The following is a 27,716-nucleotide window of genomic DNA, read 5'->3' on the forward strand; positions in this document are numbered from 1 at the left end:
AACAAATTCCCCCTTGATTGGCAGTAAGCAAGTCTAAACCCCGCCTGTTCTGAAGAACTACTTCTGCTAGAGAGTCTATCTGGTCTTGTAAGTCTTTAATGGTTCCCGACAGGGTTTGCACATCATCTATAAGCTGTTGAGATAGGCGGCGGTAAGAATGTATAGCCGTACCCAATCCTGCCGTGCCTGTACCCACAGCAGCGGTTATTCCAAGGCCAACAAGGAGTGGTAAGGCCTGAACAGCTCTCTTGTGTCTTCTAACTAAGATGTCTAGGCTAGGAATGGGTAGGGGTTCATCTCCTGAGATAATTGTGATATCAGGAAGCAGTAATGCCAGAACACAACCACCAGTCCAATTTGCTGGGAGCCTGGGAAAAGCTAAATTTCCACCACACATAAAGACTGTACCATTAGGGGGACAAATGGGCGGAGTAGGTGAGGAGTAATTCTTTACTAATGAGCAGTTTCCAAAGGAAGAGATTCCAACATCAACATCATAGGTATTATTTTGCATCATGCCCAGAAGGCATGACATAAAACCACCTAGAGGCTGCACCTTAAAGGGTAGCCCAGATTGACATGTGTTGTCATCATCAATGGTATAATTGATGGGAACCGCCAATGGCATGACTGCACCTGCGGTCATGCAGAGCCAGCAATCACCAGCAAGGGTAGGGTTGGAACTGTTAAGTAAAGAAAAGGTAGTTTCTAGGATATCTAATGTATTGGCATCTAAATCAGGAAACTGGGATTTGGGCAATATCAAGGGGTGGTATGTAGGCTTAGGGATCTCCGGCTTTAAAAGCTTAATCACCTGAAGGTGTTTGATAGCATCAGTGGGTCCCCCTCCGTCAGAGATTCCAATAGGGGCCTGCATGGGCCAGCAGGAGGGTTTACCCACGACGCCCTCACATCCCGCCTCCGTTAACCGAGTCGTGATGCCTTCCCTTCCCCGGTCACCAAGAAAAGGAATATAATTATAAGTGGTCCCCCATTCTCCACGGGTGTTAGTTAGGATGGCCTCAAAATATTGTTTTCCTTGATTATTAACACAAATTGAGGCTGATGTATAACAGGAGATGTGCATTGCCGGGGTGTAATGACAAGTGGCGGGACAGCTTCCAAGAGTCTCGGTCGGATTAGGGACAACAAGTCCGGGCTTATTAACACATACCCATTTTGGTTGCTTAAATCTTTCGATGTTTTCATTGAGTTCAGCCGCCATGTAGGCTACTTTAGTCCCACAATCAATGCTCTGGATATAACCAGAGGGGGCCGAGTGCCGGGGCCCTCCCTTACACTCACAAGGGGCTCCAAAAAGATATTCATGAATATTCCCAGGTGGGGGGTCAAGCCCTCCTTCAACAAACCTGTCCAGAAGGAATGCCACAAGCGGGGTCCAGCTCATGAGGTGTGCCTCGGCACTCACTTGAAGGGGTGAGAACAACAGCGGCAGGATCAGCCATCTTGGGAACTTCATTTTGTCTTGAATTTTCATTCACCGGTTTGGTGCAGCGCTCCGGGATCCAAATGGGCTTCTCAGTTCCTGGGGGAAAAACACATACAGCTCCCCTCACTCTAGCTAAGAGTGGAGCTGGGGGTTGCCACTTTCCAGTGGATAAATCTTTCCACCTTATTTGAGCATCTTGTACAGTGGGAGGGGAAAAGTGGCGTTGTGCAGCCGTGCGCCCTCCAGTGTCAGTGAGTAAAAAATTTAAAGTAAATAAGGTTATGCTTAGAAGTGCTTGTGGTCCCTGACAATTCCGGTATATCTCCCCCTCTTTTGTTTTTTGTAAATAAGTTTTTAAATGTTGATGGGCTCGTTCCACGATAGCCTGTCCCTGTGGATTATAAGGGATTCCAGTCTTATGATTAATTTCCCATTGGGTGCAAAACCGTTGAACCGCCTGACTTACATATGCGGGACCATTATCGGTTTTGAGGCATCGTGGGGTGCCCATGGAGGAAAAGGCTTTTAGAAGATGACTGATTACGTCCTTAGCCTTCTCTCCAGTATGTAAGGTGGCAAAAATGAAGCCAGAATATGTGTCAGTGGAAACATGTATAAAGGAGAGCTTACCAAAGCTAGGGAAGTGTGTAACATCAGTTTGCCAGACATCATTAGGTTGTAGTCCTCTTGGATTAACCCCAAGGGAAGGAGAATGAATAAATGGTGCACAGGTTGGACATAATGAGACAGTCTGTAAAGCTTGGTCTCGTGAACATCCTGTGTGGAAGCGTAAAGACTGTGCATTTAAATGAAATTTGTTATGGAATTGTAAGGCCTTATCATATTCTGTCGTCACACAGGAAAGGCCAACAGCATGAGTAGCAGCGTCTGCTTTTGCGTTGCCCTCTGACAAAGGTCCAGGGAGCCCTGAATGGCTTCGGATGTGGCCAATGTATAAAGGATCTCGTCTAGCCCAAATGAGAAGCTGAACTACCTGTAGTTGTTCTGTGATGGTGGATTGCTTTCCAATATATGATGCTGTTTCTATGACTAGAGCCAGATTGGCTACATACAAGCTGTCAGTATATACATTAAGAGGAATAGAGCTATAGACTTTGAGAGCTATGATTAAAGCTTCAACTTCCGCCTTTTGGGCCGACTGACCTGACACAGGTTGTCGGAGAATTTGAGATCCATCAAAAACGACGGCAAATCCATTTTTGGCCCCATCTGTATATACAGTTTGGGCCTTTGGAATAGGTTCCCTTTTCATAATCTTTGGGAAGATAATGGGACACCTTTTAAAGCTCTCCAAAAGTCTATGTTTAGGGAAGTGATTATCAATCTGACCCTTGAAGCTGCACAGGAAAAGACACCAAAGGTCATGTTCTTGTTGTAACTTGTGTATCATATCTTGAGTGTAAGGTTGAATAAGTATGTCAAAGGTTTTTCCAAACAATGCATCACCCAAATATTTAGCCTTCCAAATTAAGTTAATAACTAGCTCATAAAAGGGAGTCAATACCCGGTGGTTAGAAGCCGGCAAGTGGACCCAATAAATGGGACCCGTTTGCCAGAACACTCCTGTGGGAGTAATTTTAGAAGGTAGAACTATAAATGACAAGGGCAGAGAATAATCTATCTGCGTAATCTGCATGTCCTGCGCTTCCTGGTGTTCCCCTGGGGAGTTCCCAGATAGAAAGGGGTTGGTCAGTGGGAGGCGGCGGAGACGCCCACTCCCTGGGGCACTGTTTCGTCCCTGCATTGCCCCGTACACTTTGGCTTCCGGGGCCCGGGGCGGGCCCCTGCTCCCGTTTCCCGACGGTATTGGGTTACCCTGGATGTCAAATTTTGACCTGCACTCACTGCTCCAATGATTTCCTTTATGACATCTAGGACAAATTCCAGGCATCCCTCTGCCAGCACCCTCGCTCCTTTCCGGGCAGTTTCTCCTTATATGTCCCTCTTTCCCACACTTAAAACACCCCTTAGAGCGGGTTCCCCTGTTATCAGCTTTTTGCATTCCAGTCTTAAGGGCAGCAGCCAAAACCTGACCAGTAATATGAGGCCCATCTATATCTTTGCATGCTCGAATCATGTCATCTATACTTTTGGCCCGGGAGGACTTAATAGCATTTTGGCAGTAAGTGTTAGCGTTTTCATATGCCAGTTGTCCAATAAGTGGCATAGCCTGTTCCAGATTAGGGAATATTTTTCCAGCAGCCTGCATTAGGCGGGCTATAAAGTCTGAATAAGGTTCAGAGGGTCCTTGAGAGATCTTGGAAATTTTTGCTTCAGTCTTAGAAACGGGCAGGGCTTTCCAGGCATGAACTGCAGCTGAGGCTATTTGAGCATAAACACCTGGGTCGTAATTAATTTGTTGGCCTATGGTGGCATACTGCCCAGTTCCTGTCAACATTTCAGCATTTCGCCGTTGATGGCCCGCATTCAGGTTAATCTGAGCCAGCTCGCGGCACCTTTCATGATATTCACTTTTCCACAATAAGAAATCCCCTCCAGATAACACAGCCCTGCAAAGTTGCTGCCAATCATTGGGTATCAGTTGACTGGCTGAGAAAGACTCGAAGAGGGTCAATGTGAAAGGGGCATGAGGTCCATAATTAATGACCGCCTCCTTAAGCTGTTTTATGTCCTTGAAGGCTAGGGGGACATGGGCTCTGGCCAGCTGTCCATCAGCATCGGCGTTTTCAATCATTGGAAAAACCTGAGCCGCTCTAGAACCCCAGTGGACCCCCGCCCGTCTAGTAGGGGCGTCCTCATTCCAATCAGGATTATAGGGAGGAGGTGCGGCAACTGAGGGGGCCCTAGGCACCCTCACATTTGCCCTTTTAAGGCGATGTTCTAATTCCTCTATCTCCCTTTCTAATCCCTCCTCTTCCTCAGAGAGAGAACTGAGGTCCTCAGGATCATTTTTGGGCTTAGAAATCTGGAGGCGCTTCTTACCCTCCGAGCCCGAGTCCTCAAGGGGACCCTCATCCTTTAAGGATTCTGCCATTTGCTCTTCCTGCACCTGATTAAGGGCCTGTTCACATTCAGCAAGCTGATCCTTGATCTTTACTTTATCTGTTAATAAAGCATCCTTTACCAACCTCCATAAGGAAAAGGTGGCAACTGGGACACTGTCCGAGCCCCGGTCCCTCAATAATTTCTGAAGGTCATGCCTCACCAGGTCCCAGTCACTATTATTAAGAAATCCTCCTGTCAGAAACCAAGGACAAGCCTGGGCAATAATTTCAACGAATTCGGTTGCAGTCTTAGTTTTTATTCCTGTTCCTTGTGTATTTAACAGCTCTTTCAGTTCGTTGGCCAGACGAACCTTCGCTGTTGAGTTACCCATGGTACGTACCCTGTCTCTTTAAAATATCTTTAAACCAATCCTCCCCCTTCCTTCTTAGAAGGTGAGCCCCGTCCGCTTACCCCTGCTTTCCGGATCTCGGTGAGAGCCTCCAATTGCCGCGTCCGGCCAAGGGAGCCGAGTCCGGCGAGGGACGGCGAGGTTAAAAGACACACAGGACACCAAGGTTCTTCATCCAGGAGTCAATAATAATCTTTATTGCTAACACACCTTTTTTTATACCCCAAGCAGCAGAAGTGGAAAACTACCCAAAAGCAGGAGGGAGGGGGGAGAAATTTAGTTTCAACATCTATTATTGTCAGGTACTGAAACCTCCCTTAACAATAAGTCCATCAGACCAGAAAAGGTCAAGGCATTCCCGTGGGATACATATGTCTCAGACGGATAAGCAGGAACAGAAAAACCGCAAGTTCGCCATGGCCTTGTGAGCTGGCCACACTGGCATGCAGAACAAACTAGTGGAGGTAGGGCTCCAGGGGCCAAGGTGGACCTGTTGCCAACAGGGAGATACAGAAGGTTATATATGTCCTTCCGCTAATTGTTGTTTGACCAGGTCATGGGCTGCTTGTATCTTTTCTTTAGTCAGGGGCCACTGAGGAACCCATACTGGTCTTTCTGATTTCCAAGTAATTTTTATTGTCTCAGTGGCCTTTTCTGAAAATCCAACCCATGTCTGTCTATTCCTTGATCTATTTGTATTGGTGCTGCTATACCTTGTTCTTGTTTTTCTAATCTTTTTCGTTTCCTAAAACCTTGTCTAGTCATAATAGTGGGTGCATTTTGGTTGATGTTATTTGTTAATGTCAAACCTAATTGATCTAGGACATCTCGTCCCCATAAATTTACGGGAAGATGATCCAATACATATGGCTGTATAGTTCCTTCACATCCTTCAGGATCCTTCCAATCTAATACCATTGCACTTCTATGGGGATTAGTCACCACTCCTAGGCCTCGAAGCGTTTGAGTGGCTTGTTGTAATGGCCAATGTTTTGGCCATTCTTGACGAGAGGTGATGCTAAGGTCTGCACCTGTATCCAGTAGCCCATTAAATTCATGTCCTTGAATATTTAGTTTTAGCATGGGGCGAGAATCTAAATTTAAAGAAAGCATAGCCCAATCTACACCTGTGGAGCCTAATCCCTTGGAACCTCTTTCTACAGTACGACTGGAAAATTTATCATGTAGGCTGGGTATTATTAGTAACTGTGCTATTCTATCTCCTGGTGAAATTACTGATATACCCTTTGGAGAACTGGCTATAATTTTTATTTCACCTTCATCATCGGGATCAATTACCCCAGGACTTATCATAAGTCCTTTTAGAGTAGAAGAGCTGCGTCCCAATAATAAGCCTACTGTTCCTTTGGGAACAGGTCCTTTTACCCCTGTGGGAATGATTTGAACTCCCATCTCTGGAGTTAGTACTGCTCTGGCGGAGGCGCAGATGTCCAACCCTGCGCTCCCTCTGGTTTGTCTGATGAGGGATCTGATGGACAATGTGTCCTGGGCACTACCCTGATGGGGTTGCTGGGTTCCTCCAGTGCTCCGTATATTTGTGGTTTTGGGCCCCGGAGCATTGGGCCCCCCTGTCCATTTTTTGGCAATGGAGCCCGATGCCTTTCTCCACGATATCGTGAATAAACACCTGGTCCTTGTTCGTTTTTTGATAATGGAGTACCCTCTATGGTGGTTTGAGAATGGCATTCATTAGCCCAATGTCTCCCTCTACGGCATCGTGGGCAAATACCTGGTATTCTACTTCTTTGATACCTAGTTTTGTTAAACCCTCCTCCTATGGGGCAATTCCTTTTAAAATGTCCTGTTTGTTCACAGTTGTAGCATGTTCTTGGCCTGGCATCTAAAGCCTGTTTTACTGCAGTTGCCACAATTTGCCCTTGTTCATTAATGTCTCTGGCATCTAAAGCCTGTTTTACTGCAGCTGCCACGACTTGCTCTTGTTCATTAATGTCTCTACATAATTTAATATATGTGTTTAAATCTTCATGTTTCCATGGTCTAATGATATCTCTGCACCAACGATTTGCTTGCTCATAAGCCAGTTGTTTTAGTAATGGCATTGCTTGTTCTGTATTCCCAAAAACTCTGGTAGCTGTTTGAATAAGCCTATCTACAAATTCAGCCTAAGGTTCATTAGCTCCTTGTATTACCTTAGATAATTGACCTTGTAAACCTCCATGTCCTTGTAAAGTCTTCCATGCCTTAATTGCATCTACAGCAATTTGTGCGTATACACCAGGATCGTATGCAATTGTTGCTGCTGATCCTCATAAGGTCCCTTTCCTAACAACATATCTAGATTTCTCTGAGGATAACCAGCTGCTGCATTTTGCCTAGCCGTCTCCTTGCAAAATTCCTCATTGGCAACCTTCCATAACAGGTATTGTCCTCCATTTAGCATAGCTTTACACATATTAGCCCAATCTGCTGGCGTCATGTTCAAGTTGTTAATGGATTCGACCATGCTTACAGTGAAGGGTGCTTGAGGACCATAGGTTGTTACAGCCTCTTTTAGCTGCTTCACTGTTTTGAAATTTAAAGCATAGTGAATTCGCTGCCCTCCTGCCTCAAATACAGGGCACGTTAATATTTGAGATCTTGTCTCAGGATCCCAACTCTCAACTGCGGGGGTTGGGGGCCCCCCCAGCATATGGAGGTGGCCTTGTTAGTTGGACACTTACGTCCTCTGGTGATAGAAAGGTATTAGTAGCAGTCTCCTGTAGAGGTGGTGCTGTTGGTTGGACACTTACACCCTCTGGTGATAGAAAGGTGTTAATAGCAGTCTCCTGTTGTAACTTTCCCCCTGATGGCTTTTTCTGCTTTACACTTTCTTTCTCTGTCTGACTAGCTTGAGAGGCCTTCTCTTTTACTTGAATTTTTTCCTCTGTCTGACTAGTTCGAGAGACCTTCTCTTTTAATTGAATTTTTTCCTCTGTCTGACTAGCTCGAGAGACCTTCTTTTTTACTTGAATTTTTTTCTCTGTCTGACTAGCTCAAGAGACCTTCTCTTTTACTTGAATATTTCTACTATAACTATAATACAACCCAAGAAGATAACGCCAAACAAAACTGAGCCAGAATGAAACAAAAGTGGAACAACAGAAAATCATTATAATAGCTTTTCTATCCTCCTGAAATGTCCCTATATTTCCAGTCTCATTTCCCACTAGTTGTTTCCTCATGCTTATTACATTGTAGCCAAACTAAACATTTCTTGTTTTTTATAAACTCTGATAGATTTTTACTTTCTTATCCATAATTATAGTATTCCCTTACCATACAATTGCCTTACACCCAACTATCTGAATCCTGTTCATTTTCTTAGGTCTCAAAGTACACTTCTCTATAAAATGATGAGCCTCCCCGATGGAAGTAATTTCTTCTTCTAAATTCCTTTAATACTGTATTTTTAAATTGGTCTATCTAGGGCTTGATTGTTCATCCTCCCCAAAACTCTTTAAAAGGTATGATTAGCCTTGAGGGCTCCACCTTTATGGGTGGGATTGGTACCTTTATAAAAGTTTGCCCCCTCTTGTTGTCTCCAGTTCCTTCTACCTTATACCATAGTATGATGCTGGAATGGAGGCTCCAGAAATTAAGAGATGCCAGTAATGTGGACTGTCTGCTGAGAATAACCACTGGCTGCTGAGAGAGCCAGGCTAAAAGATAGCCTCTGTACTTGCAACCAGCAAGGCCAAAGGGGCAGGGCTGCCCAAGCCCTGTAGAGAGAACGTATCATCACCATGTGTCCTAGATGGCATACAAGGAGTTACAGGACCTGTTTGCCCAGCTGGGTTTTGGTCTTATTTTGGTTCTACCCTTCTTTCTATGCCCGTATTCCTCCCTTTTGGAATGGGAATGATTACTTTATGCCTTTGTATATTGAATGTATGTAACTTGCTTTTAGTTTTTACAGAAACTCAAAGCCAAGAGTTTGCCTTGAGTCCAAGAGGAGACTCTGGAGTTAGACTTTTGGGCAGTGTTGGAACTGTTAAGGCTATTGGACTCTTAGAGATGGACTACATGCATTTTTCATTATGGGATGGACATGAACTTTTGGAGCTTAGGGCAGAATGTTATGGTTTGGATATGAGGTGTTCCCCAAAAGCTCCTGTGTTAATGCAAGAATGTTCAGGAGTAAAAAGATTAGAATGTTAGAGCTGTGACATAATCATTCTATCCTAGTTTGAATGGACAAAGCTGCTGGTACTTGTAGGCAAATGGGGCATAACTCGAGGAGGTATGTCATGGGAGTGTGCCCTTGAAAGGCTTTTCGTTCCTGCGGCTCCTTTCCTCCACTCCCTCTGTTTCCTGGCTGCCACGAGGTAAGCAGTTTTCCTCTGCCATGCCTTTTGGCCATGATGTTCTGCTTCTCCTGAGGTGCAGCACAAGGGAGTCATCTGTGGACTCCCACCTCTGAAATCATGAGGTCCAACTAAACTTTTCTTCCTCTAAGTTATTCTTGTCAAGTATTTTGGTTCCAGCAGTGAAAAGCTAACATACACACTCTTTTGTTATTTGTTTGTTTATTTTTGCTTTTCGTTGTATCTCATTGTGATTTTAGTTTGAATTGCCCTACTGACCAATGATATTGAGCAACTTTTCATTTATTTATTTATCATCTTATATTAGTCACGTCATTGTGTTTTATCATGGTGATGAAATACAGGCTACTTAAGAATGAAACAAGGTTTGTTTAGCTCACAGTGTTGAAGCATGAGGCCCACATGGGCTCAGTTTTGATGAGGGCACTGTGACAGATAGCAAAGACAGTGGTAGGAGCCAGTATCAGCAATTGGTCACATCTTTAGTCAAGAAACAGAGAGTGCTGGGTGGGACTTGGTCCTTTTATGACAACCCTCTCAGAGAACTACCTTCATCTTTCTGAGGTCAGGACCCCCAGTGACCATAAAGATTCCATACCAGCTCTTTGTACTTCCACCCTAGGAACAAACCTCCCAATACATGGACCCTTGGGGGACACAAAAACTATGTCCATATCCAAATCATAGCACCATCTATATCTCTTCTTTTGCTCATATAAAAACTAAATTGTTTTCTTGAGTCTTGTATTTAAATTTTGGATACAACTCCTATATCATATGCTGTTTTTTAAAATATATTTTTAGTTGTAGATGGGCACAATATCTTTATTTTATTTATTTTTATGTGGTGCTGAGAAGAAAAACTAGGTTGTTTTCTTGAGTCTTTTGTACTTAATAAATTTTGGATACAACTCCTATATCATATACTGTTTTTTAAAATATATTTTTAGTTGTAGATGGACACAATATCTTTATTTTATTTTATTTTATTTATTTTTATGTGGTGCCTCACATGAGCCAGGCAAGTGCTCTACCACTGAGCCACAACACCAGCCCTCAAATACTGTTTTGCAAATATTGTTTTTCTATGCCATGGCTTGTCTTTTCATTTTCCTGTTTTTCATAGAACAGAATTCTGAATCTTGACAAGGTCCAGTGTATCAGTCTTTTTTCTATGGTGTAACTTTAGTTTTCTGTTTTTCTTTTGTGGCATTGGGGATTGAACCCAGAGCACTTTACCATTAACCTATATCCCCAGTCCTTTTTATTTTTGAGATAGTCTTGCTAAGTTACTTAGGGCCTAACCAAGTTGCTGAACTGGCCTTGAAACTGCTAACTTCTCCCCTCAGCCTCCTGAGTCACTGGGATTATAGGCATGTACCAACACGCTCAGCTATACTTAGTTTTCTAAGAATGTTTGCCTTAACCTAAAGTCCTAGCATTTTCTTTTTTCTTTTTTTTTTTTTTTGCATTTATTTATTTATTCTTTTTTTTTATTGTTGGTTGTTCAAAACATTACATAGTTCTTGATATATCATCTTTCACACTGTGCTTCAAGTGGGTTATGAACTCCCATTTTTAGCCCATATACAGATTGCAGAATCACATCAATTACACATCCATTGATTTACATATTGCCATACTAGTGACTGTCGTGTTCTGCTACCTTTCCTATCCTCCACTATCCCCCCTCCCCTCCCCTCCCCTCCCCTCCCCTCTTCCTCTCTACCCCCTCTACTGACCTTCATTTCTCCCCCTTGTATTATTTTTCCCTTTTCCCTCATTTCCTCTTGTATGTTCTTTTGTATAACCCTGAGGGTCCCCTTCCATTTCCATGCAATTTCCCTTTTCTCTCCCTTTCCCTCCCACCTCTCATCTCTGTTTAATGTTAATCTTCTTCTCATGCTCTTCGTCCCTACTCTGTTCTTAGTTACTCTCCTTATATCAAAGAAGACATTTGGCATTTGTTTTTTTAGGGATTGGCTAGCTTCACTTAGCATAATCTGCTCTAGTGCCATCCATTTCCCTGCAAATTCTATGATTTTGTCATTTTTTAATGCAGAGTAATACTCCATTGTGTATAAATGCCACATTTTTTTTATCCATTCATCTATTGAAGGGCATCTAGGTTGGTTCCACAGTCTTGCTATTGTGAATTGGGCTGCTATGAACATCGATGTAGCAGTGTCCCTGTAGCATGCTCTTTTTAGGTCTTTAGGGAATAGACCGAGAAGGGGAATAGCTGGGTCAAATGGTGGCTCCATTCCCAGCTTTCCAAGAAATCTCCATACTGCTTTCCAAATTGGCTGCACCAATTTGCAGTCCCACCAGCAATGTACAAGTGTACCCTTTTCCCCACATCCTCGCCAGCACTTGTTGTTGTTTGACTTCATAATGGCTGCCAATCTTACTGGAGTGAGATGGTATCTTAGGGTGGTTTTGATTTGCATTTCTCTGACTGCTAGAGATGGTGAGCATTGTTTCATGTACTTGTTGATTGATTGTATGTCCTCCTTGGAGAAGTGTCTGTTCAGGTCCTTGGCCCATTTGTTGATTGGGTTGTTTGTTATCTTATTGTCTAATTTTTTGAGTTCTTTGTATACTCTGGATATTAGGGCTCTATCTGAAGTGTGAGGAGTAAAGATTTGTTCCCATGATGTAGGCTCTCTATTTACCTCTCTTATTGTTTCTTTAGCTGAGAAAAAACTTTTTAGTTTGAGTAAGTCCCATTTGTTGATTCTAGTTATTAACTTTTGTGCTATGGGTGTCCTATTGAGGAATTTGGAGCCCGACCCCACAGTATGTAGATCGTAGCCAACTTTTTCTTCTATCAGACGGCGTGTCTTTGATTTGATATCAAGCTCCTTGATCCATTTTGAATTCACTTTTGTGCATGGCGAGAGAAAGGGATTCAGTTTCATTTTGTTGCATATGGATTTCCAGTTTTCCCAGCACCATTTGTTGAAGATGCTATCCTTCCTCCATTGCATGCTTTTAGCCCCTTTATCAAATATAAGATAGTTGTAGTTTTGTGGATTGGTTTCTGTGTCCTCTATTCTGTACCATTGGTCCACCCGCCTGTTTTGGTACCAGTACCATGCTGTTTTTGTTACTATTGCTCTGTAGTATAGTTTGAAGTCTGGTATCCCTATACCGCCTGATTCACACTTCCTGCTTAGCATTGTTTTTGCTATTATTGGTCTTTTATTTTTCCATATGAATTTCATGATTGCTTTCTCTATTTCTACAAGAAATGCCATTGGGATTTTGATTGGCATTGCATTAAACCTATAGAGAACTTTTGGTAATATCGCCATTTTGATGATGTTAGTTCTGCCTATCCATGAACAGGGTATATTTTTCCATCTTCTAAGATCTTCTTCTATTTCTCTCTTTAGGGTTCTGTAGTTTTCATTGTATAAGTCTTTCACCTCTTTTGTTAGGTTGATTCCCAAGTATTTTATTTTTTTTGAAGATATTTTGAATGGAGTGGTTGTCCTCATTTCCATTTCAGAGGATTTGTCGCTGATATACAGGAATGCCTTTGATTTATGCGTGTTGATTTTATATCCTGCCACTTTGCTGAATTCATTTATTAGCTCTAATAGTTTCTTTGTAGAGCCTTTTGGGTCTGCTAGGTATAGAATCATATCATCTGCAAATAGTGATAATTTAAGTTCTTCTTTTCCTATTTTGATGCCTTTAATTTCTTTCGTCTGTCTAATTGCTCTGGCCAGTGTTTCGAGAACTATGTTGAACAGAAGTGGTGAAAGAGGGCATCCCTGTCTTGTTCCAGATTTTAGAGGGAATGCCTTCAATTTTTCTCCATTCAGAATGATGCTAGCCTGAGGCTTAGCATAGATTGCTTTTACAATATTGAGGTATGTTCCTGTTATCCCTAGTTTTTCTAGAGTTTTGAACATAAAGGATGCTGTACTTTGTCGAATGCTTTTTCCGAATCTATCGAGATGATCATATGTTTCTTATTTTTAAGTCTATTGATGTGGTGAATAACATTTATTGATTTCCGTATATTGAACCAGCCTTGCATCCCAGGGATGAATCCTACTTGATCATGGTGCACAATTTTTTTGATATGTTTTTGTATCCGATTCGCCAGAATTTTATTGAGGATTTTTGCATCTAGGTTCATTAGAGATATTGGTCTGAAGTTTTCTTTCTTTGAAGTGTCTTTGTCTGGTTTAGGTATCAGGGTGATGTTGGCCTCGTAGAATGAATTTGGAAGTTCTCCCTCTTTTTCTATTTCCTGAAGTAGCTTGAAAAGTATTGGTATTAGTTCCTCTTTAAAGGTTTTGTAAAACTCTGCTGTATACCCATCCAGTCCTGGGCTTTTCTTAGTTGGTAGTCTTTTGATGGTTTCTTCTATTTCCTCGATTGATATTGGTCTGTTTAGGTTGTCTATATCCTCCTGACTCAATCTGGGCAGATCATATGACTTAAGAAATTTATCGATGCCTTCACTATCTTCTAATTTATTGGAGTATAAGGATTCAAAATAATTTTTTATTATCTTCTGTATTTCTGAAGTGTCTGTTGTGATATTGCCTTTTTCATCCCGTATGCTAGTAATTTGAGTTCTCTCTCTTCTTCTCTTTGCTAGCATGGCTAAGGGTCTGTCGATTTTATTTATTTTTTCAAAGAACCAACTTTTAGTTTTGTCAATTTTTTCAATTGTTTCTTTTGTTTCGATTTCATTAATTTCAGCTCTGATTTTAATTATTTCTTGCCTTCTACTTCTTTTGCTGTTGTTTTGCTCTTCTTTTTCTAGGATTTTGAGATGAAGTATGAGATCATTTATTTGTTGGTTTTTTCTTTTTTTAAGGAATGAACTCCAAGCAATGAATTTTCCTCTTAGAACTGCTTTCAGTGTGTCCCATAGATTCCGATATGTTGTGTCTGTGTTTTCATTAATCTCTAAGAATTTTTTAATTTCCTCCTTGATGTCTTCTATAACCCATTGATCATTCAGTAACCTATTGTTCATTCTCCAAGTGATGTATGCTTTTTCCTTCCTTCTTTTATCGTTGATTCTCAGTTTCATTCCATTATGATCAGATAGGATGCATGGTATTATCTCTACTCCTTTATATTGTCTAAGAGTTGCCCTGTGACATAATGTATGATCTATTTTTGAGAAGGATCCATGTGCTGCTGAGAAAAAAGTGTAACTGCTTGATGTTGGATGGTATATTCTATATATGTCAATTAAGTCTAGGTTATTAATTGTGTTATTGAGTTCTATAGTTTCCTTATTCAACTTTTGTTTGGAAGATCTGTCCACTGGTGAGAGAGGTGTGTTGAAGTCTCCCATGATTATTGTATGGTGGTCTATTAGACTCTTGAACTTGAGAAGAGTTTGTTTGATGAACATAGCTGCACCATTGTTTGGGGCATATATATTTATGATTGTTATGTCTTGTTGGTGTATGGTTCCCTTGAGCAGTACGTAGTGTCCCTCTTTATCCCTTTTGATTAACTTTGGCTTGAGATCTATTTTATTTGATATGAGTATGGACACTCCTGCTTGTTTCCGAAGTCCATATGAGTGATATGATTTTTCCCAACCTTTCACCTTCAGCCTATGTATGTCTTTTCCTATCAAATGTGTCTCCTGTAGGCAGCATATTGTTGGGTCTTGTTTTGTGATCCATTCTACTCTCCTGTGTCTCTTAATTGGTGAGTTTAAGCCATTAACATTTAGGGTTATTATTGAGATATGGGTTGTTGTTCCAGCCATATTTGTTTATTTATGTTACTAAACATGGTTTGTTTTCCTTTTGATTATTCCCCCCCCCTTTACTGTCCTACCTCCCACTGTTGGTTTTCATTGTTATTTTCCATTTCCTCTTCCTGTAATGTTTTGCCGAGGATGTTTTGAAGAGATGGTTTTCTAGGTGCATATTCTTTTAACTTTTGTTTGTCATGGAAGGTTTTAATTTCATCTTCCATCCTGAAGCTTAATTTCGCTGGATACACAATTCTTGGTTGGAACCCATTTTCTTTCAGTGTTTGAAATATGTTATTCCAGGATCTTCTAGCTTTCAGAGTGTGTGTTGAAAGATCAGCTGTTATCCTGATTGGCTTGCCCCTAAATGTAATCTGCTTCCTTTCTCTTGTAGCTTTTAAAATTCTCTCCTTATTCTGTATGTTGGGCATCTTCATTATAATGTGTCTAGGTGTGGATCTCTTATAATTTTGCACATTCGGCGTCCTGTAGGCTTCTAGAATTTGGGATTCCGTCTCATTCTTCAAGTCTGGGAAGTTTTCTCATATTATTTCATTGAATAGATTGCTCATTCCTTTGGTATGGAGTTCTATACCTTCCTGTATCCCAATGACTCTTAAGTTTGGTCTCTTAATGTTATCCCATATTTCTTGGATGTTCTGCTCATGGTTTCTTAACAGTCTTGCTGAGCTGTCTATGTTCTTTTCAAGTTGAAATACTTTGTCTTCATTGTCTGATGTTCTATCTTCTAAGTGTTCTGCTCTGCTGGTAGTATTCTCAATTGTGTTTTTAAGTTGGTTTATTGTTTCCTGCATTTCTAGGATTTCTGTTTGTTTGTTTTTTATAACCTCTGTCTCCCTGTATAGTTCATCCTTTGCTTCCTGGATTTGTTTGTGTAATTCCTTGTCGAAGTGATCTTTCATTGTCTGATTTTGCTGTCTAATGTCTTCCTTGATACTCCAGATCGTCTGAAGCATGTATATCCTGAATTCTTTATCTGACATTCCATCTGCTGCAGCTGTTACCTCTTCTAAAGTTGAGTTGACCTGCATTGCTTGTAGTCCTTTCTTTCCTTGTCTTTTCATACTGCTTGCGTTTCTTTCTTCTTGGTGAAACTGTTGTGTTTTTGAAATTTTTCCCCCCCTATATATTTATATTGCTCTTGTATAGTTGTAAAGTCTCCCTTGCAGGTGCGGGCGGGGGTTCTGCTCTGCCCCTCCTCCAATTGGTGTGAGGTGTCTACCACGCCCGCGGACCCCTGGGCCTGATCCGCAGTTCTTTCGCAGGTCTGCCTACCTTGCAGGTGGGGGCGAAGGCTCTGCCCTGCCCCTCCTACCACGCCCGGGGACCACTAGGCCTGATCTGCAGGTTGGTCGCCCGTCTGCCCACCTTGCGGGCACGGGTGTCAGTTCCGCTCCGTCCCCACTCCAATTGGGGTCACTTGACCACCACACAGGCGGGCCGCTGGGCCTGATCTGGGCGCGGGCGAAGGCTCTGCTCTGCCCCTACTCCAGTTGGGGTGAAGTGTGTACCACGCTGGCAGGCCGCCGGGCCTGATCCGCCGGTCTGTCGCAGGTCTGCTTACCTTGCCGACGCGGGCGGCGGCTCTGCCCTGCCCCTCCTACCACGCCTGCAGACCGCTGGGCCTGATCTGCAGGTTGGTCGCAGGTCTGCCTACCTTGCGGGCGGGGGCGGCGGCCCCGCACCTCCCCTCTGACTCCAGGACAAAGCGAGAGAGACTCGGGTATCTGTGACTCACCCTCCCTACCAGGGGACCAACTGTTTCCGTCGCCGCTGGCACCGATGAAGTTCTCTCCTTGGCCGCTCTCCGATGACATCAGATCTCTGCCATGCTGGCATCCCCTGTTCTATGGCTGAATCCCATTTTCTTCTCTTCCAATAGGCGGAGTTGTGCCCTCTGAGCCGAGCTTCTGCCCTCTATGTGCTGACAGAAATCCCTGTACAGTGGCTCCTGGGAGTCTCTCAATCCTGTTAGTCTAGAGCCCTTTCACTTATCCGGCCCCTCCCCCTGTTCCTCCTCCCAGCCAGCCAGCCAGGTCCTGTTCACCACAGGCGGTTCCCCAAGGATCTGATTACACTTGCAGCCCCAACCGTGTGTCCTATATCCCGAACGATGAACACCCTCTCTGTCATTCATCTAAGCCCCAGTGCTGTGGTGGGGTGATCTGGGAACCAACAGTTTAATTTTTCCGGACCCCTTTGGTGGGCACGCCCCCAGAAACTGGCGGCTAAGATCTTGGGTGTCACCGCTGGTGCTAAGGGGAGGTGGGGATCTGGAATCCCCTCTGCTTCCCTACAGACAGACCCCCGGAGAGATTCCCGAGGTTTCCTGGCTGCTTGTATCTGTTGGGGGTGGGAGTCACACACCTGCTCACGTGGATTCCCCTGGGAATGAATTCTGCGGAACTCTGGTGATGTCACCTCTCTGCTATGGCGGGCCCCAGGCTCCTTGCTGGAGTGTCCGAAGGGAGTGGTGGGACTGGTCTGTCTCTGGTTGGTTTCAGCTCCCGGTTCACTATTTCATGAAGGCTTGGCGAGAGACCTCTTCCTAGAGTCCCTGCACCGCTCCTGCTGCGCTGCGCCTCGGAGGCTATCCGCCCTGACGCGGGGGCCGGTGCAGGCAGCCGACAGTCGCCGAGTCGCGCGGGCAGCGGCTGGCGGGTCTGGACCTCTGCGCTGCGTGGCGGAGATTCACTTGTCTAGCGCAAACTGTCACCTCCAAAAATCCTACCGATTCCCGGCCGGTCTCTCTTTAGTGGAATTTTGCTAGGAGTTTCTCAGCAGGTCGAATCTAAGCGTATCCATGCGTCTCTCTGACCCCGTTGTTGAGGAGGTACTGAAAGCGCTGCCTCCCCTCTTGCCGCCATGTTGGATCCCCGCATTTTCTTTTATATTATTTTCTATAAGTTTTTAGATCTGTGATCCATCTTGAATTAAACTTTGTTTTTTTAAATCAAGTCCTGGAGATGGAATCCAGAGCTACATGGGTGCTAGGCAAGCACTCTTCCACTAAGCTATATCTCCAACCCTTGAGTTAATTTTTTGTGTAATAAATGAGATAAAGCTTTAAGTTCTTTTTTTTAACTGTCTGTCTAGTTGTTCCAGCATCACTTGTTAAAAAGATTATGTTTTTCACTATTGAATTACCTTGAAACTGTTTCTGAATATTAATTGATCTTACATGAATCGGTCTGTTTTGGGACTCTGTTCTATTCCATTGGTCTAGTGTCTGCCACATACATGATTTTGTTTTTTATTTTTACTGCTGAGGACTCAAAGTATACTTTTAATGTGATAATACATTTTGTTGTTTCTTTGGAAAATCCTTGGTTATTGAATCTTTGATATTACTTCTCTTTTATCCTTCCACTGTCTTCCTTTGGAACTCCTTTTAATATTGGAGCCTCTGAAATCAGCCATCCATATCTAACTGCTCTTTTGTATAATTTGAGTCTTTGTTCTTCACTACTGATCCTGAGGTATATTCTTCAGTTCTGTATGCCTTAGCCTAAATTAACCAATTTTAATGTTTCTCTTCAAAAAAGCTATTAATTCAGGAGATTATTGATTTATATTTACATGAGCTTGATAAGATTTACAGTTGTTAATTTTCAACTTTGAAATTTAATTTTAGAATAAAGCAAGAAGAAAATTTTAATTATAAACATAGACTATGTATGTTCTCAACCTTGCATGTTAAATTCTTTTGTATTTGAATACTGCTTCTTGTTCCTTCTCAACCATTTGCAGTTCTACATTTGCAGACATGTTTATCTTCTCTCAGCTATTCCTGAGACATACTAGATTTAATCCCGGGGAATTGAGAGCACATTTATGTAGCACAATGACACAATAATAGGTGTGAAAACACAACTGAAGCTGCCTTAAATCTTTAGGTGGGCTTCCCACTGCAGTTAGAAGAAACTCCAATTCCTTTTGGTCCATGTGGTCCAATATTATCTAGCCCCTAAAGATTTCTGACATTATCTAAAACTACCCCTTAATTTGCTTTAGCTACATTGATAATTTTTGTGACCTTTGAGCCCATCAAACTAATTTCCCATTCACAGCTGCTGCACTACTGTTTCCATGAACTGGAATGCTCTTTCAGATCTTTATTGGCTCATTTTGTCTTTGTTTTAGTCTGTTCTCAAATGTTTTCTGTTCAGAGATTTTTCCTGACTCTCTCAACTAAAGAAGTCTCCTTTCCCTAGCCCTATCAATCTGTTACATTATTTTATTTTCTTCAAAGCATTTGTCTCTAGTTATACTTACTGAAATTATTTGTCTCTCTCCATAGATTGTAAACTCTATAAAGGCAAGATTTTTATCTGTCTGGGTCAACTCTGTACCCATTCCTAAAACAGACAGTCTGGTATATTAGAGAGATTTAATTAAAAACTATGGGTTGAAGGAATTAATGAGTTGGCATGATGTCACTAGGAAACATTTTTTTGTTCTTTGGAGAAAAGCACCGAGATGGAAAGGTATCCTGAGAGAACACTTATGTGAATAAAAATACTGTACTTATTATTCCTGGCTTTTTAAAAAGTGATACTTATTATTCCTGGCTTTTTAAAAGTGATACTAGGTGTTGAACATAGGAGTACTCTACCACTGAGCTACATCCCCAGCCCTTTTTATTTTTTATTTGGGGACTGGGATTTTGCTAAGTTGTCTGGGCTGGCCTCGAATTTGTGATCTTTCTGCCTCGACCTCCCGAGTTGCTGGTATAATAGGCATAAACCACCATGTCAGGCTATTCCTTACTTCTTGTTTGTACTGTGACTTGGAGACATGGAAACATACCATTCACATTAGTCTGTTTCTGAGGCTCAATATCTGTGGTCCCCTAAGAAAGAAAGAAATGACATGGGTCACTTAAGTAGGCCACTTGAGTAGATAACTTGGGAAATTTTTTACAACTTTAGATCTTTGAAAGATAGTTTTTCCTCTTATCATGTCTCTCTCTTTTTTTAAAACATGTACTTTCGTTCTAAAGTGTTCTTTGTCTTTAGTTTTAACCTATGGACAACAGTTAACCCAGGCGATTTTTAAGTATCATTTTTATATGGCTTTATCAAAAGCCAGTGTTGGATTGGTAGGTATAACTCAGTGATAGAGCACTTGCCTAGCATTGTGAGGTCATGGTTTCAATTCCTAGTAGCCCACCCCCAAAAGAAAAAATAAGAATGCGTAACATTTATTGAGTGATTAGTTTATGCTAGGCAATATATTCATGGCTTTATATGCACTGTTTTATTTCTTAACAATTCTGTGATATTTATGCTGTTACTGTTTACATTTTATATAAGAGGAATCTGAAAGGCATTGAAGACAAAAGTAACTCGTTGATGATCATGCACTTAGAGGAAAAGTACCTGAATTCAGATTTGAGTTCGGCTATATCTTTTCTAAATCTTTTTAGAGCCAAAAGAAGTAATATAGTGCCTCTCCAGCTTTTTAAAATTCAGGGTGAACCACAGATGCTCTAAACTGAAATCTTTTATAATGTGTTCCTTCTTAACTGCAGTTTATTGCCTTGCAGGAATTCTAAGGAACTGTCTAAAAAAAAAATTTTTTTTTTGTAGTCCTGAGACTTGAACCTAGAGCGTTGTGTATGCTAGGCAAGTGCTATACCACTGAGCTGCATCCCTTGACCTTTTTATTTTAACTTTGAGACAGGGCCTACCTAAGTTGCCCAAACAACTTGTGATCCTCCTGTCTCAGCTTCCTGAGTAGCTGGGATTATAAGTGTGTACTACTGTGCCCAGCTTGTCTAAATTCTTTTGATGGCTTGTGTTTTAATTATGTTAATGTTTAGAATTGTTAGTATTTCTTAAAATAAATGAATCATTTTCTTGGAAATTGTTCCATTTGAGTTGATGTGAGGATTTAAAAGTGTTTTGAAACAAAAGCAAGCTGTTGTCACATAGGTATGTAAGTTATATTTGAACTGAATTTAAAGAGAGCTACTAGTAAGCATTTGAAAAATAAAGTTTAAGCTACAATTTTAAAATGGAAAATTTCAAATTACACTAATTTTTTGGAAGACATAGTGATTCATGGAAATGCTAGGAGTTTGAAAGATAATCTTTCCAGATTTTACTTTACCATATCTTTTACCATGTGTATTTTGAGAATCACTTATCTCTTTTTTTCTTAATACATGACAGTAGAATGTGTTTTGACATATTATAAATATATGGAGAATAACTTCCCGTTTTTATGGTTGTACATGATGTGGAGTTAACACTGGTCCATGTATTCATATATGAACATAGCAAAGTTATATCTGATTTGTTCTACTCTTTGCTGTACCCATCTTGCCTCCATTCCCTTCATTCCCTTTTGTCTAATCCAATGAATGTCTATTCTTCCCTTCCCCACCTTTTTTGTGTGTTAGCTTCCTCATATCAGAGAGAACATTTTGCCTTTGGGTTTTTGGGATTGACTTATTTCACTTAGCATGATAGTCTCCAGTTCCATCCATTTACTGGCAAATGCCATCATTTTATTCTTCCTTATGGCTGAGTAATATTCCATTGGAGTCTCTCCATCTCTACTACAGAGCTATAGTTTCTTCATTGGTAAAGTAAACCTCCCGATTGCATTGTTCTGATGATAACCTGGTTAATGCTTCGTAAAATTTCTTTGAAAATTATTGATTGAATACTCATTCTGTTTTCTAGAATGAGATGTTGTCCAATTATAGACCAGTTAACACCTTTAAACTAAATTTGTTGACGTCTTTTGTCTTTTGGCATGGGATATGTAGAGAGCAATAGAAATATATATCTCCATAAATTAGTTCATTGGGTCCATTGTATTGAATGTTCTTACAGTGAAATACTGATACAAATTAATAATAACAGACTTTTTGAGTTCATAGCTCTGGATTATCTTTTAATGAAATTTTCTTATTTTTTTCTTATCAAATTTTTATACTCAGCATTTTATTTTTGCTATTATCTACAACTCTGGAATTTTACTTGTTTATGTATGAAATAGTTAATGATAGTCGAAATCATTCATTAAGATTGACATCGGAGATCCACATTAAAAAATAAAATAAATACTTAAAGGATGAAAGATGTATTTGATAATGGGAAGGGATGTAGTGAAGAATGTATGATGGAATGAAGAGGATGTTAAGTGATAATGGCAGAAAGGAATGGAAAGGAAATAAGAATGTGTGGAAAAATAACTAGTAATAGATTCTAGGCTCTAATAGGGGAATCCCAAAGGAATAATGAATGAATGCCTTGAGTACCAAGCAACATACTTTTTACCCCTGAGGTATATTCACTAGAACAGTCTTTGTGAACCATAAATTGTATATTATGTCCTACTCTGTTTTATGCTGTTTTAACAGAATACCACAGACTAGGGTTATTATAATGAACAGAAGTTTATTTCTTACATTCTGGAGGCTGAAAAATTAATGGTCAACTGGTTGGCATTTGGCAAGAACATTCTTACTGTGTCATTCCACGGCAGTGGAAGGGCAAAGATGGGGCAAAAGAGCAAGAAAGGGTCAAATGTCCTTTTTATTTTGTTTATTTTATTTTTTGGTGGTGCTGAGGATCAAACCCAGTGCCTTACACGTGCAAGGCAAGCGGTCTACCGCTGAGCCACAACCCCGCCCCAAAATATCCTTTTTAAATAAACCCACTCCCATGATAATACCATGATAAATCCATTCACTCTGCCATCATGACCTAATCTCATTAGGCTCCACCTCCCAACACTGTTATATTGCGAATTAAATTTCCAACATGTTTTTTGGGGGATATCTTGAAACCATAGCATGCCATCACTAGACCTTTAAAGGAATGTTATCATGCACCTTCCATTGTGGAGGGGAAAAAAATCTTCCATCTCTTATCTCCCATTTTCCTCCTCCCCTGTCAAACCTGAGTAAGGTTTTTCTCCTCTCTAATTGTCTGTTTTTTTGAATTTTGCATTGGTATAAAGTATCTTTTATGGTATCTTAGAATTATAGGATTGGGGCAGGGAGTAAAAAGGCAGTGGTGTATTTGGGGATCTGATCTCCCAAAAGTTCCTGCCACTCTATCCCTAATTCTGTAGTGGGTGCCAGAAAAAATGAAAATTTATACAAATATTGCTCTATGATTTTTGGTAAAGAAAAAGAAATCCTGTAAGATTTGGTTATTGTTATGTATATATTTGCATTAGAACAATAATAGTTAAAAATTTTTGGGAACACATTGTATGGCTAATGCTGTTAGGTATTTTATATATATTTTATAATTTATTTTTCACAAGAAGTCTGAAATTTAATATAATTTCCCACATTTCTACACAGATGTTGGTGCTCCCAGAACTAACTTGCCTCAATTCTACAGTAGTGAATGTTCAAACTCAATCTCATATTTTTGTGACTCTGAAATCAGATTTTTTTCTTCAAAATCCTATACTGTTTCTTTTATATGGGGATTGTTTGTTTTTTTTTTAATAGATATGGCCCAGCAGCTTAATTGTACAGCCAGAGTTGGCTAATGCTTGGGCAAGAATATTACCCCTGTATTCTTTTTTATCCCTTTTTTTAGTTATAGATGAACACAATGTCTTTATTTTGTTTTTATTTATTTTTTTATGTGGTGCTGAGGATCGAACCTAGGGCCCCAAATGTGCAAGGCAAGTGCTTTAGCATTGAGCCACAACTCCAGCTCCTACCCCTGTATTCTTAAAAGTCCTATTTCAAATGTAAAATTTAGGTGTTAATGATCAGGGCAGCATAGTGTATACCAAAGAGCTTCTCTAAATTTTATAGGGAGGTGTTCCCTTTACTTTGGATCCTACCATCAACAAACATTCCCACTTCACAGCAGGAGTCTGAGTCTATAGATATAAACTCTAGTTTTCTGTTAAAGCAAGCATTAACTTCTCTGATGAGGATTTCTTGTGTTTTTGTTTTAAGAGCTTTCAAAAGAAGATTGTACCTATCTAGTGAACATATCTGTTCTTCCATTATTGAACAGCTCTCTGTAATTTTTTTTTTTTTTTTTTTTTTGGTACCAGGGATCTAACCCAGAGGTGCTCAACCACTGAGCCACATCCCCAACCCTTTATATTTTTTTATTTTGAGACAGAGTCTTGCTAAGTTGCTTAGGACTTTGCTAAATTGCTGTGATTGACTTTGAACTCATGATCTTCCTGCCTCAGCCACTGAGATTACAGGCATGCACTTCTGGGCTTGGTCTCTCTGTAATTCTAAACTGAGGAAAATGTCCCCTTAATGAAGGACTGATATACTTGTTACTGTTTTACTTGCAAACCTATTAAAAAGTGCTTAATAAATAACACTTGTATTTAAAAGAGAGAAAACTGCCTATTATGGGTTTAAATAATTTTTAAGTTGTACATCTATGTTTCATATTTGTCTCAATCAAAATTACAAAGAAAAGATCCTATCTGTGGTACTACCTTCTCCATAAATCCTTTTCTTCCCTAATGTCTCATAACTGCATTTACTGTAGACAGTTTATTACATTCATGAGTTGATTTTATTTACCCAGTGAGATATAAGCTTTGAGAGACCAGGCACCTAATCTGAATTAGTTTTTCTTGACCTTTGAGCCAATAATTGTTATCCTGAGACCTCTAAAGTATCTCACACAGTAAAGTTATACAGTTTAACAACAATATTTTTGGATTTTAACTAGACCACCTTTTACCCTGTGATCATATGAAGTATTTCCTGCTCACCAGCATGAAGCCCTGATAAAATTGGATAACATTTTTGTATTTAATAAATGCCATTGATTTAACAACCAGTTTTCTACACAGGAGTCTTTTATAGTGAAAGATTGGGAATTAGAGTTTGGTAATGTCTGACCCAGTTTGGGGTAATAATTATTATTATAGCTGGATGCAGTGCAGTGGCTGAGGAGGCTGAGACAGGAGGATTGTGAGTTCAAAGCCAGCCTCAGCAAAAGCAAGGTGCTAAGCAACTCAGTGAGATAGACCCCTGTCTCTAAATAAAATACAAAATAGAGCTAGGGATGTGGGTCAGTGGTTGAAGGCCCCGAGTTCAATCTCCAGTACTAAAAAATATAACAATAAAAAGTAATTATTATAAATAAGCCAGGCATGGTGAAACATGCCTATAATCCCAGCTACCAGGAGAATTGTAAGTTCAAGGCCAGCCTGGGCAATTTAGTGAGACCTTGTCTTAAAATAAAGAGCAAAAAAGGGTTGGAGTATGACTCAGTGGTAAAGCCCCCAGGTTTTAATCTCCATTATTGTAAAAACAATAACAAACAAACAAACAGCAAGAAAAGATCTATTTACTAGTAAACAATATATAATGAACTTTTTGTTTTAGGAAATGTTGTGGGCAACTTGGGACATTCCTTCTTCAGTCAAAGTTTCCTCGGCAGTAAAGAACATGGTGGATTTTTATATGTGACATCTACCTATCAGTCACTGCAAGACCTAGTTCTCCCAACCCCACCTTACTTGTTTGGGATTCTTATCCAGAAGTGGGAAACTCCTTGGGCTAAAGTGTTTCCCATCCGACTAATGTTGAGACTTGGAGCTGAATATCGACGTAAGTAGTAAAAAAATTTTCTTCTAAGACATATAACCAAGGCATGATGATTTAATAAGTCTTAAGCTATTCAGAGCCCTTCTAATTTGATGATACAATTCAGCAGAAATAGTATTTTGAAATAAATAAGCTAAATCTGGCTAGTCTCTCTCTACTTATTTGGGGCATAATAGGAAGGAATGAAAATATCAAATGAAGAAGCCAGTGGTTATTTATTACTTTGTAAATTGACAAGTATGGCACATGCCTGTAATCTCAGCAATTCTGGAAGCTGAGACAGGAGGATCACAAGTTCCAGATCAGCCTCAGCAACATAGGGAGATCCTAAGCAGCTTACTGAGACCCTGTCTCAAAATAAAAAATAAAAAGGGCTGGGGGTGTGGCTCAATGATAAAGTGGCCCTGGATTGAATTCCCACTGTCATTCCAAAAAAAGAGGACTGGGACTGTAGCTCAGTGATAAAGTGCCCCTGGGTCGAATCCCCAGCATTCAAATAAATAAATTTACTGTTTTCATGGTTTATTGATAAAAACACAATCATCTCTAGTAAAATTAATTTTGAACTTAAGTAATTTTTTAATGGTAAACTATTGTATATGGTGAATCTGTTTGTTGTCACTTTATTGCTAAATAGTTATGATGAATTATATATATATATATATATATATATATATTTTTATTTTTAGTTGTAGTTGGATGCAGTACCTTTATTTTATTTTTATTTTGCCCTGGATTGAACCCAGGGCCTCGCACATGCTAGAGGAGCTCTCTACTGCTGAGCCACAACTCCAGCCCCATGAATTATACTTTATTTTAACCTAACAGCTGCCGAAAGCTATGGTATAGAAGCCATTCTCAATTAGTAAGGGCTACAGAAGAAGAGTTCTTTGACCATGGCTGTAGCAGTGCACTGAGTTGTGATTAAAAAAAAAAAAGACATTAAAGGTTAAATTCAAACTTTACTTTAATCTTTATATCTTTACCTAATTAAAAGTTCTCAGAGTCTAAGAATCAGACCACTTGAATAAGGTTTTCGGTTGCCTCACTCAGTAGCTCTGTAATTATGGGCCATTCATTGGGGCTTTCTGATTGTCAGTTTCTCACTCAAGGTCTCTGACAGCTTTTTTTATAAACTGGATAATTTAATGCTTGCCTTGTGTGTTAACACTAGCTTGATAAATTGGAGATTATTTTATATATCATAAAACAGTCTGTATACTCAGAAAGTCAACTTTATTCTTTCACTCATTAGTTCATTCATTCAGTAAGAATTTAATAAAGGTCTACCATTGTATCAGAAATCCTCAGAATTCTGAAATGGCTAAGACCTGGTTATAGGCTTTTGGGAATCTTTGTAAGAAAGATTTATAGGAATCATGATTACAGTGGTATACTGTGTTAAAATAGAAATGTTTCTAAGGTTAAATTCTTTGAGAGTTTTAGGATGGGCTCTAACTTGACGAAGAATGAAGGAGTTAGACAAAAACACTTCTTGGATGGATCTGAAGGAGTCACGTGAATCAGTTAAATGAAGCATGAAAGATAAAGGATTGCATGAGAGGAAGCAACATGTGTATCTTGACTTATACTAGAATGTCAAACCTCAAAGCTTGAGAGATAAGCAAGCTGGTATTATCACCTGGTAATTGGCTGTCCTAAGGAGGGTCTGGTTAGGAGGCATAGAAGAGTGAACTCTTAAACTTCTTGAGCCCAGAGGAATTGAGAGATGTTTCCTGGATCATATCAATCCAGTTTGAAGAAGATTGCTTCTTAAGATCTTTTGGTCATTTTTGGAATAGCTGCAGCAAAATGCTTAGTCTGGTTTTATTTAAAAGATTTCCTCTGGCTTAGGATTTATCTGCTCTCATACTACCTACTTTTTGAATCCTAAATTTAATATGTTCTAATGAGCATATTAGCCATGGTATCTCTTTGCCGAGAATTTTAAACTACTTAACTTAGTCTGATCTTTTCTCATTTCCACAGTTTATCCCTGCCCACTCTTCAGTGTCAGATTTCGAAAGCCATTGTTTGGAGAGACAGGGCACACCATCATGAATCTTCTTGCAGTAAGTTGGGAATTTTTCTTTTCTTTCTTTTTTTGTTTTTCTTACTTGAATTTGTATGGGAGAAGGAAGAGTAGGGTTTTATTATTTTATTGATTGACATGTGCCTGCTACTTAAAGAAGGTAAAGTTTTAT

The 27,716-nt window shown here is 40.3% G+C and overlaps 1 protein-coding gene across 3 annotated transcripts in view; it reads left to right on the forward strand.

The window, feature by feature from the left end:
- The window catches only part of Zfyve9 (zinc finger FYVE-type containing 9), a 234,470-nt gene that overhangs the window by 163,724 nt on the left and 43,030 nt on the right, over positions 1 to 27,716 (forward strand). For all 3 annotated transcript variants that reach the window (XM_046451092.2, XM_058581453.1, XM_058581454.1), the window contains 2 exons: positions 25,291 to 25,515; positions 27,502 to 27,584. In XM_046451092.2, coding sequence (XP_046307048.1) covers positions 25,291 to 25,515; positions 27,502 to 27,584 — 308 coding nt within the window. The remainder of the gene's footprint in view (positions 1 to 25,290; positions 25,516 to 27,501; positions 27,585 to 27,716) is intronic.

This window comes from Marmota monax, unplaced genomic scaffold, assembly GCF_021218885.2.
Source record: "Marmota monax isolate L192 unplaced genomic scaffold, Marmota_monax_Labrador192_F-V1.1 WCK01_AAM20220418_F8-fsc00023, whole genome shotgun sequence".
NCBI lineage: Eukaryota > Metazoa > Chordata > Mammalia > Rodentia > Sciuridae > Marmota > Marmota monax.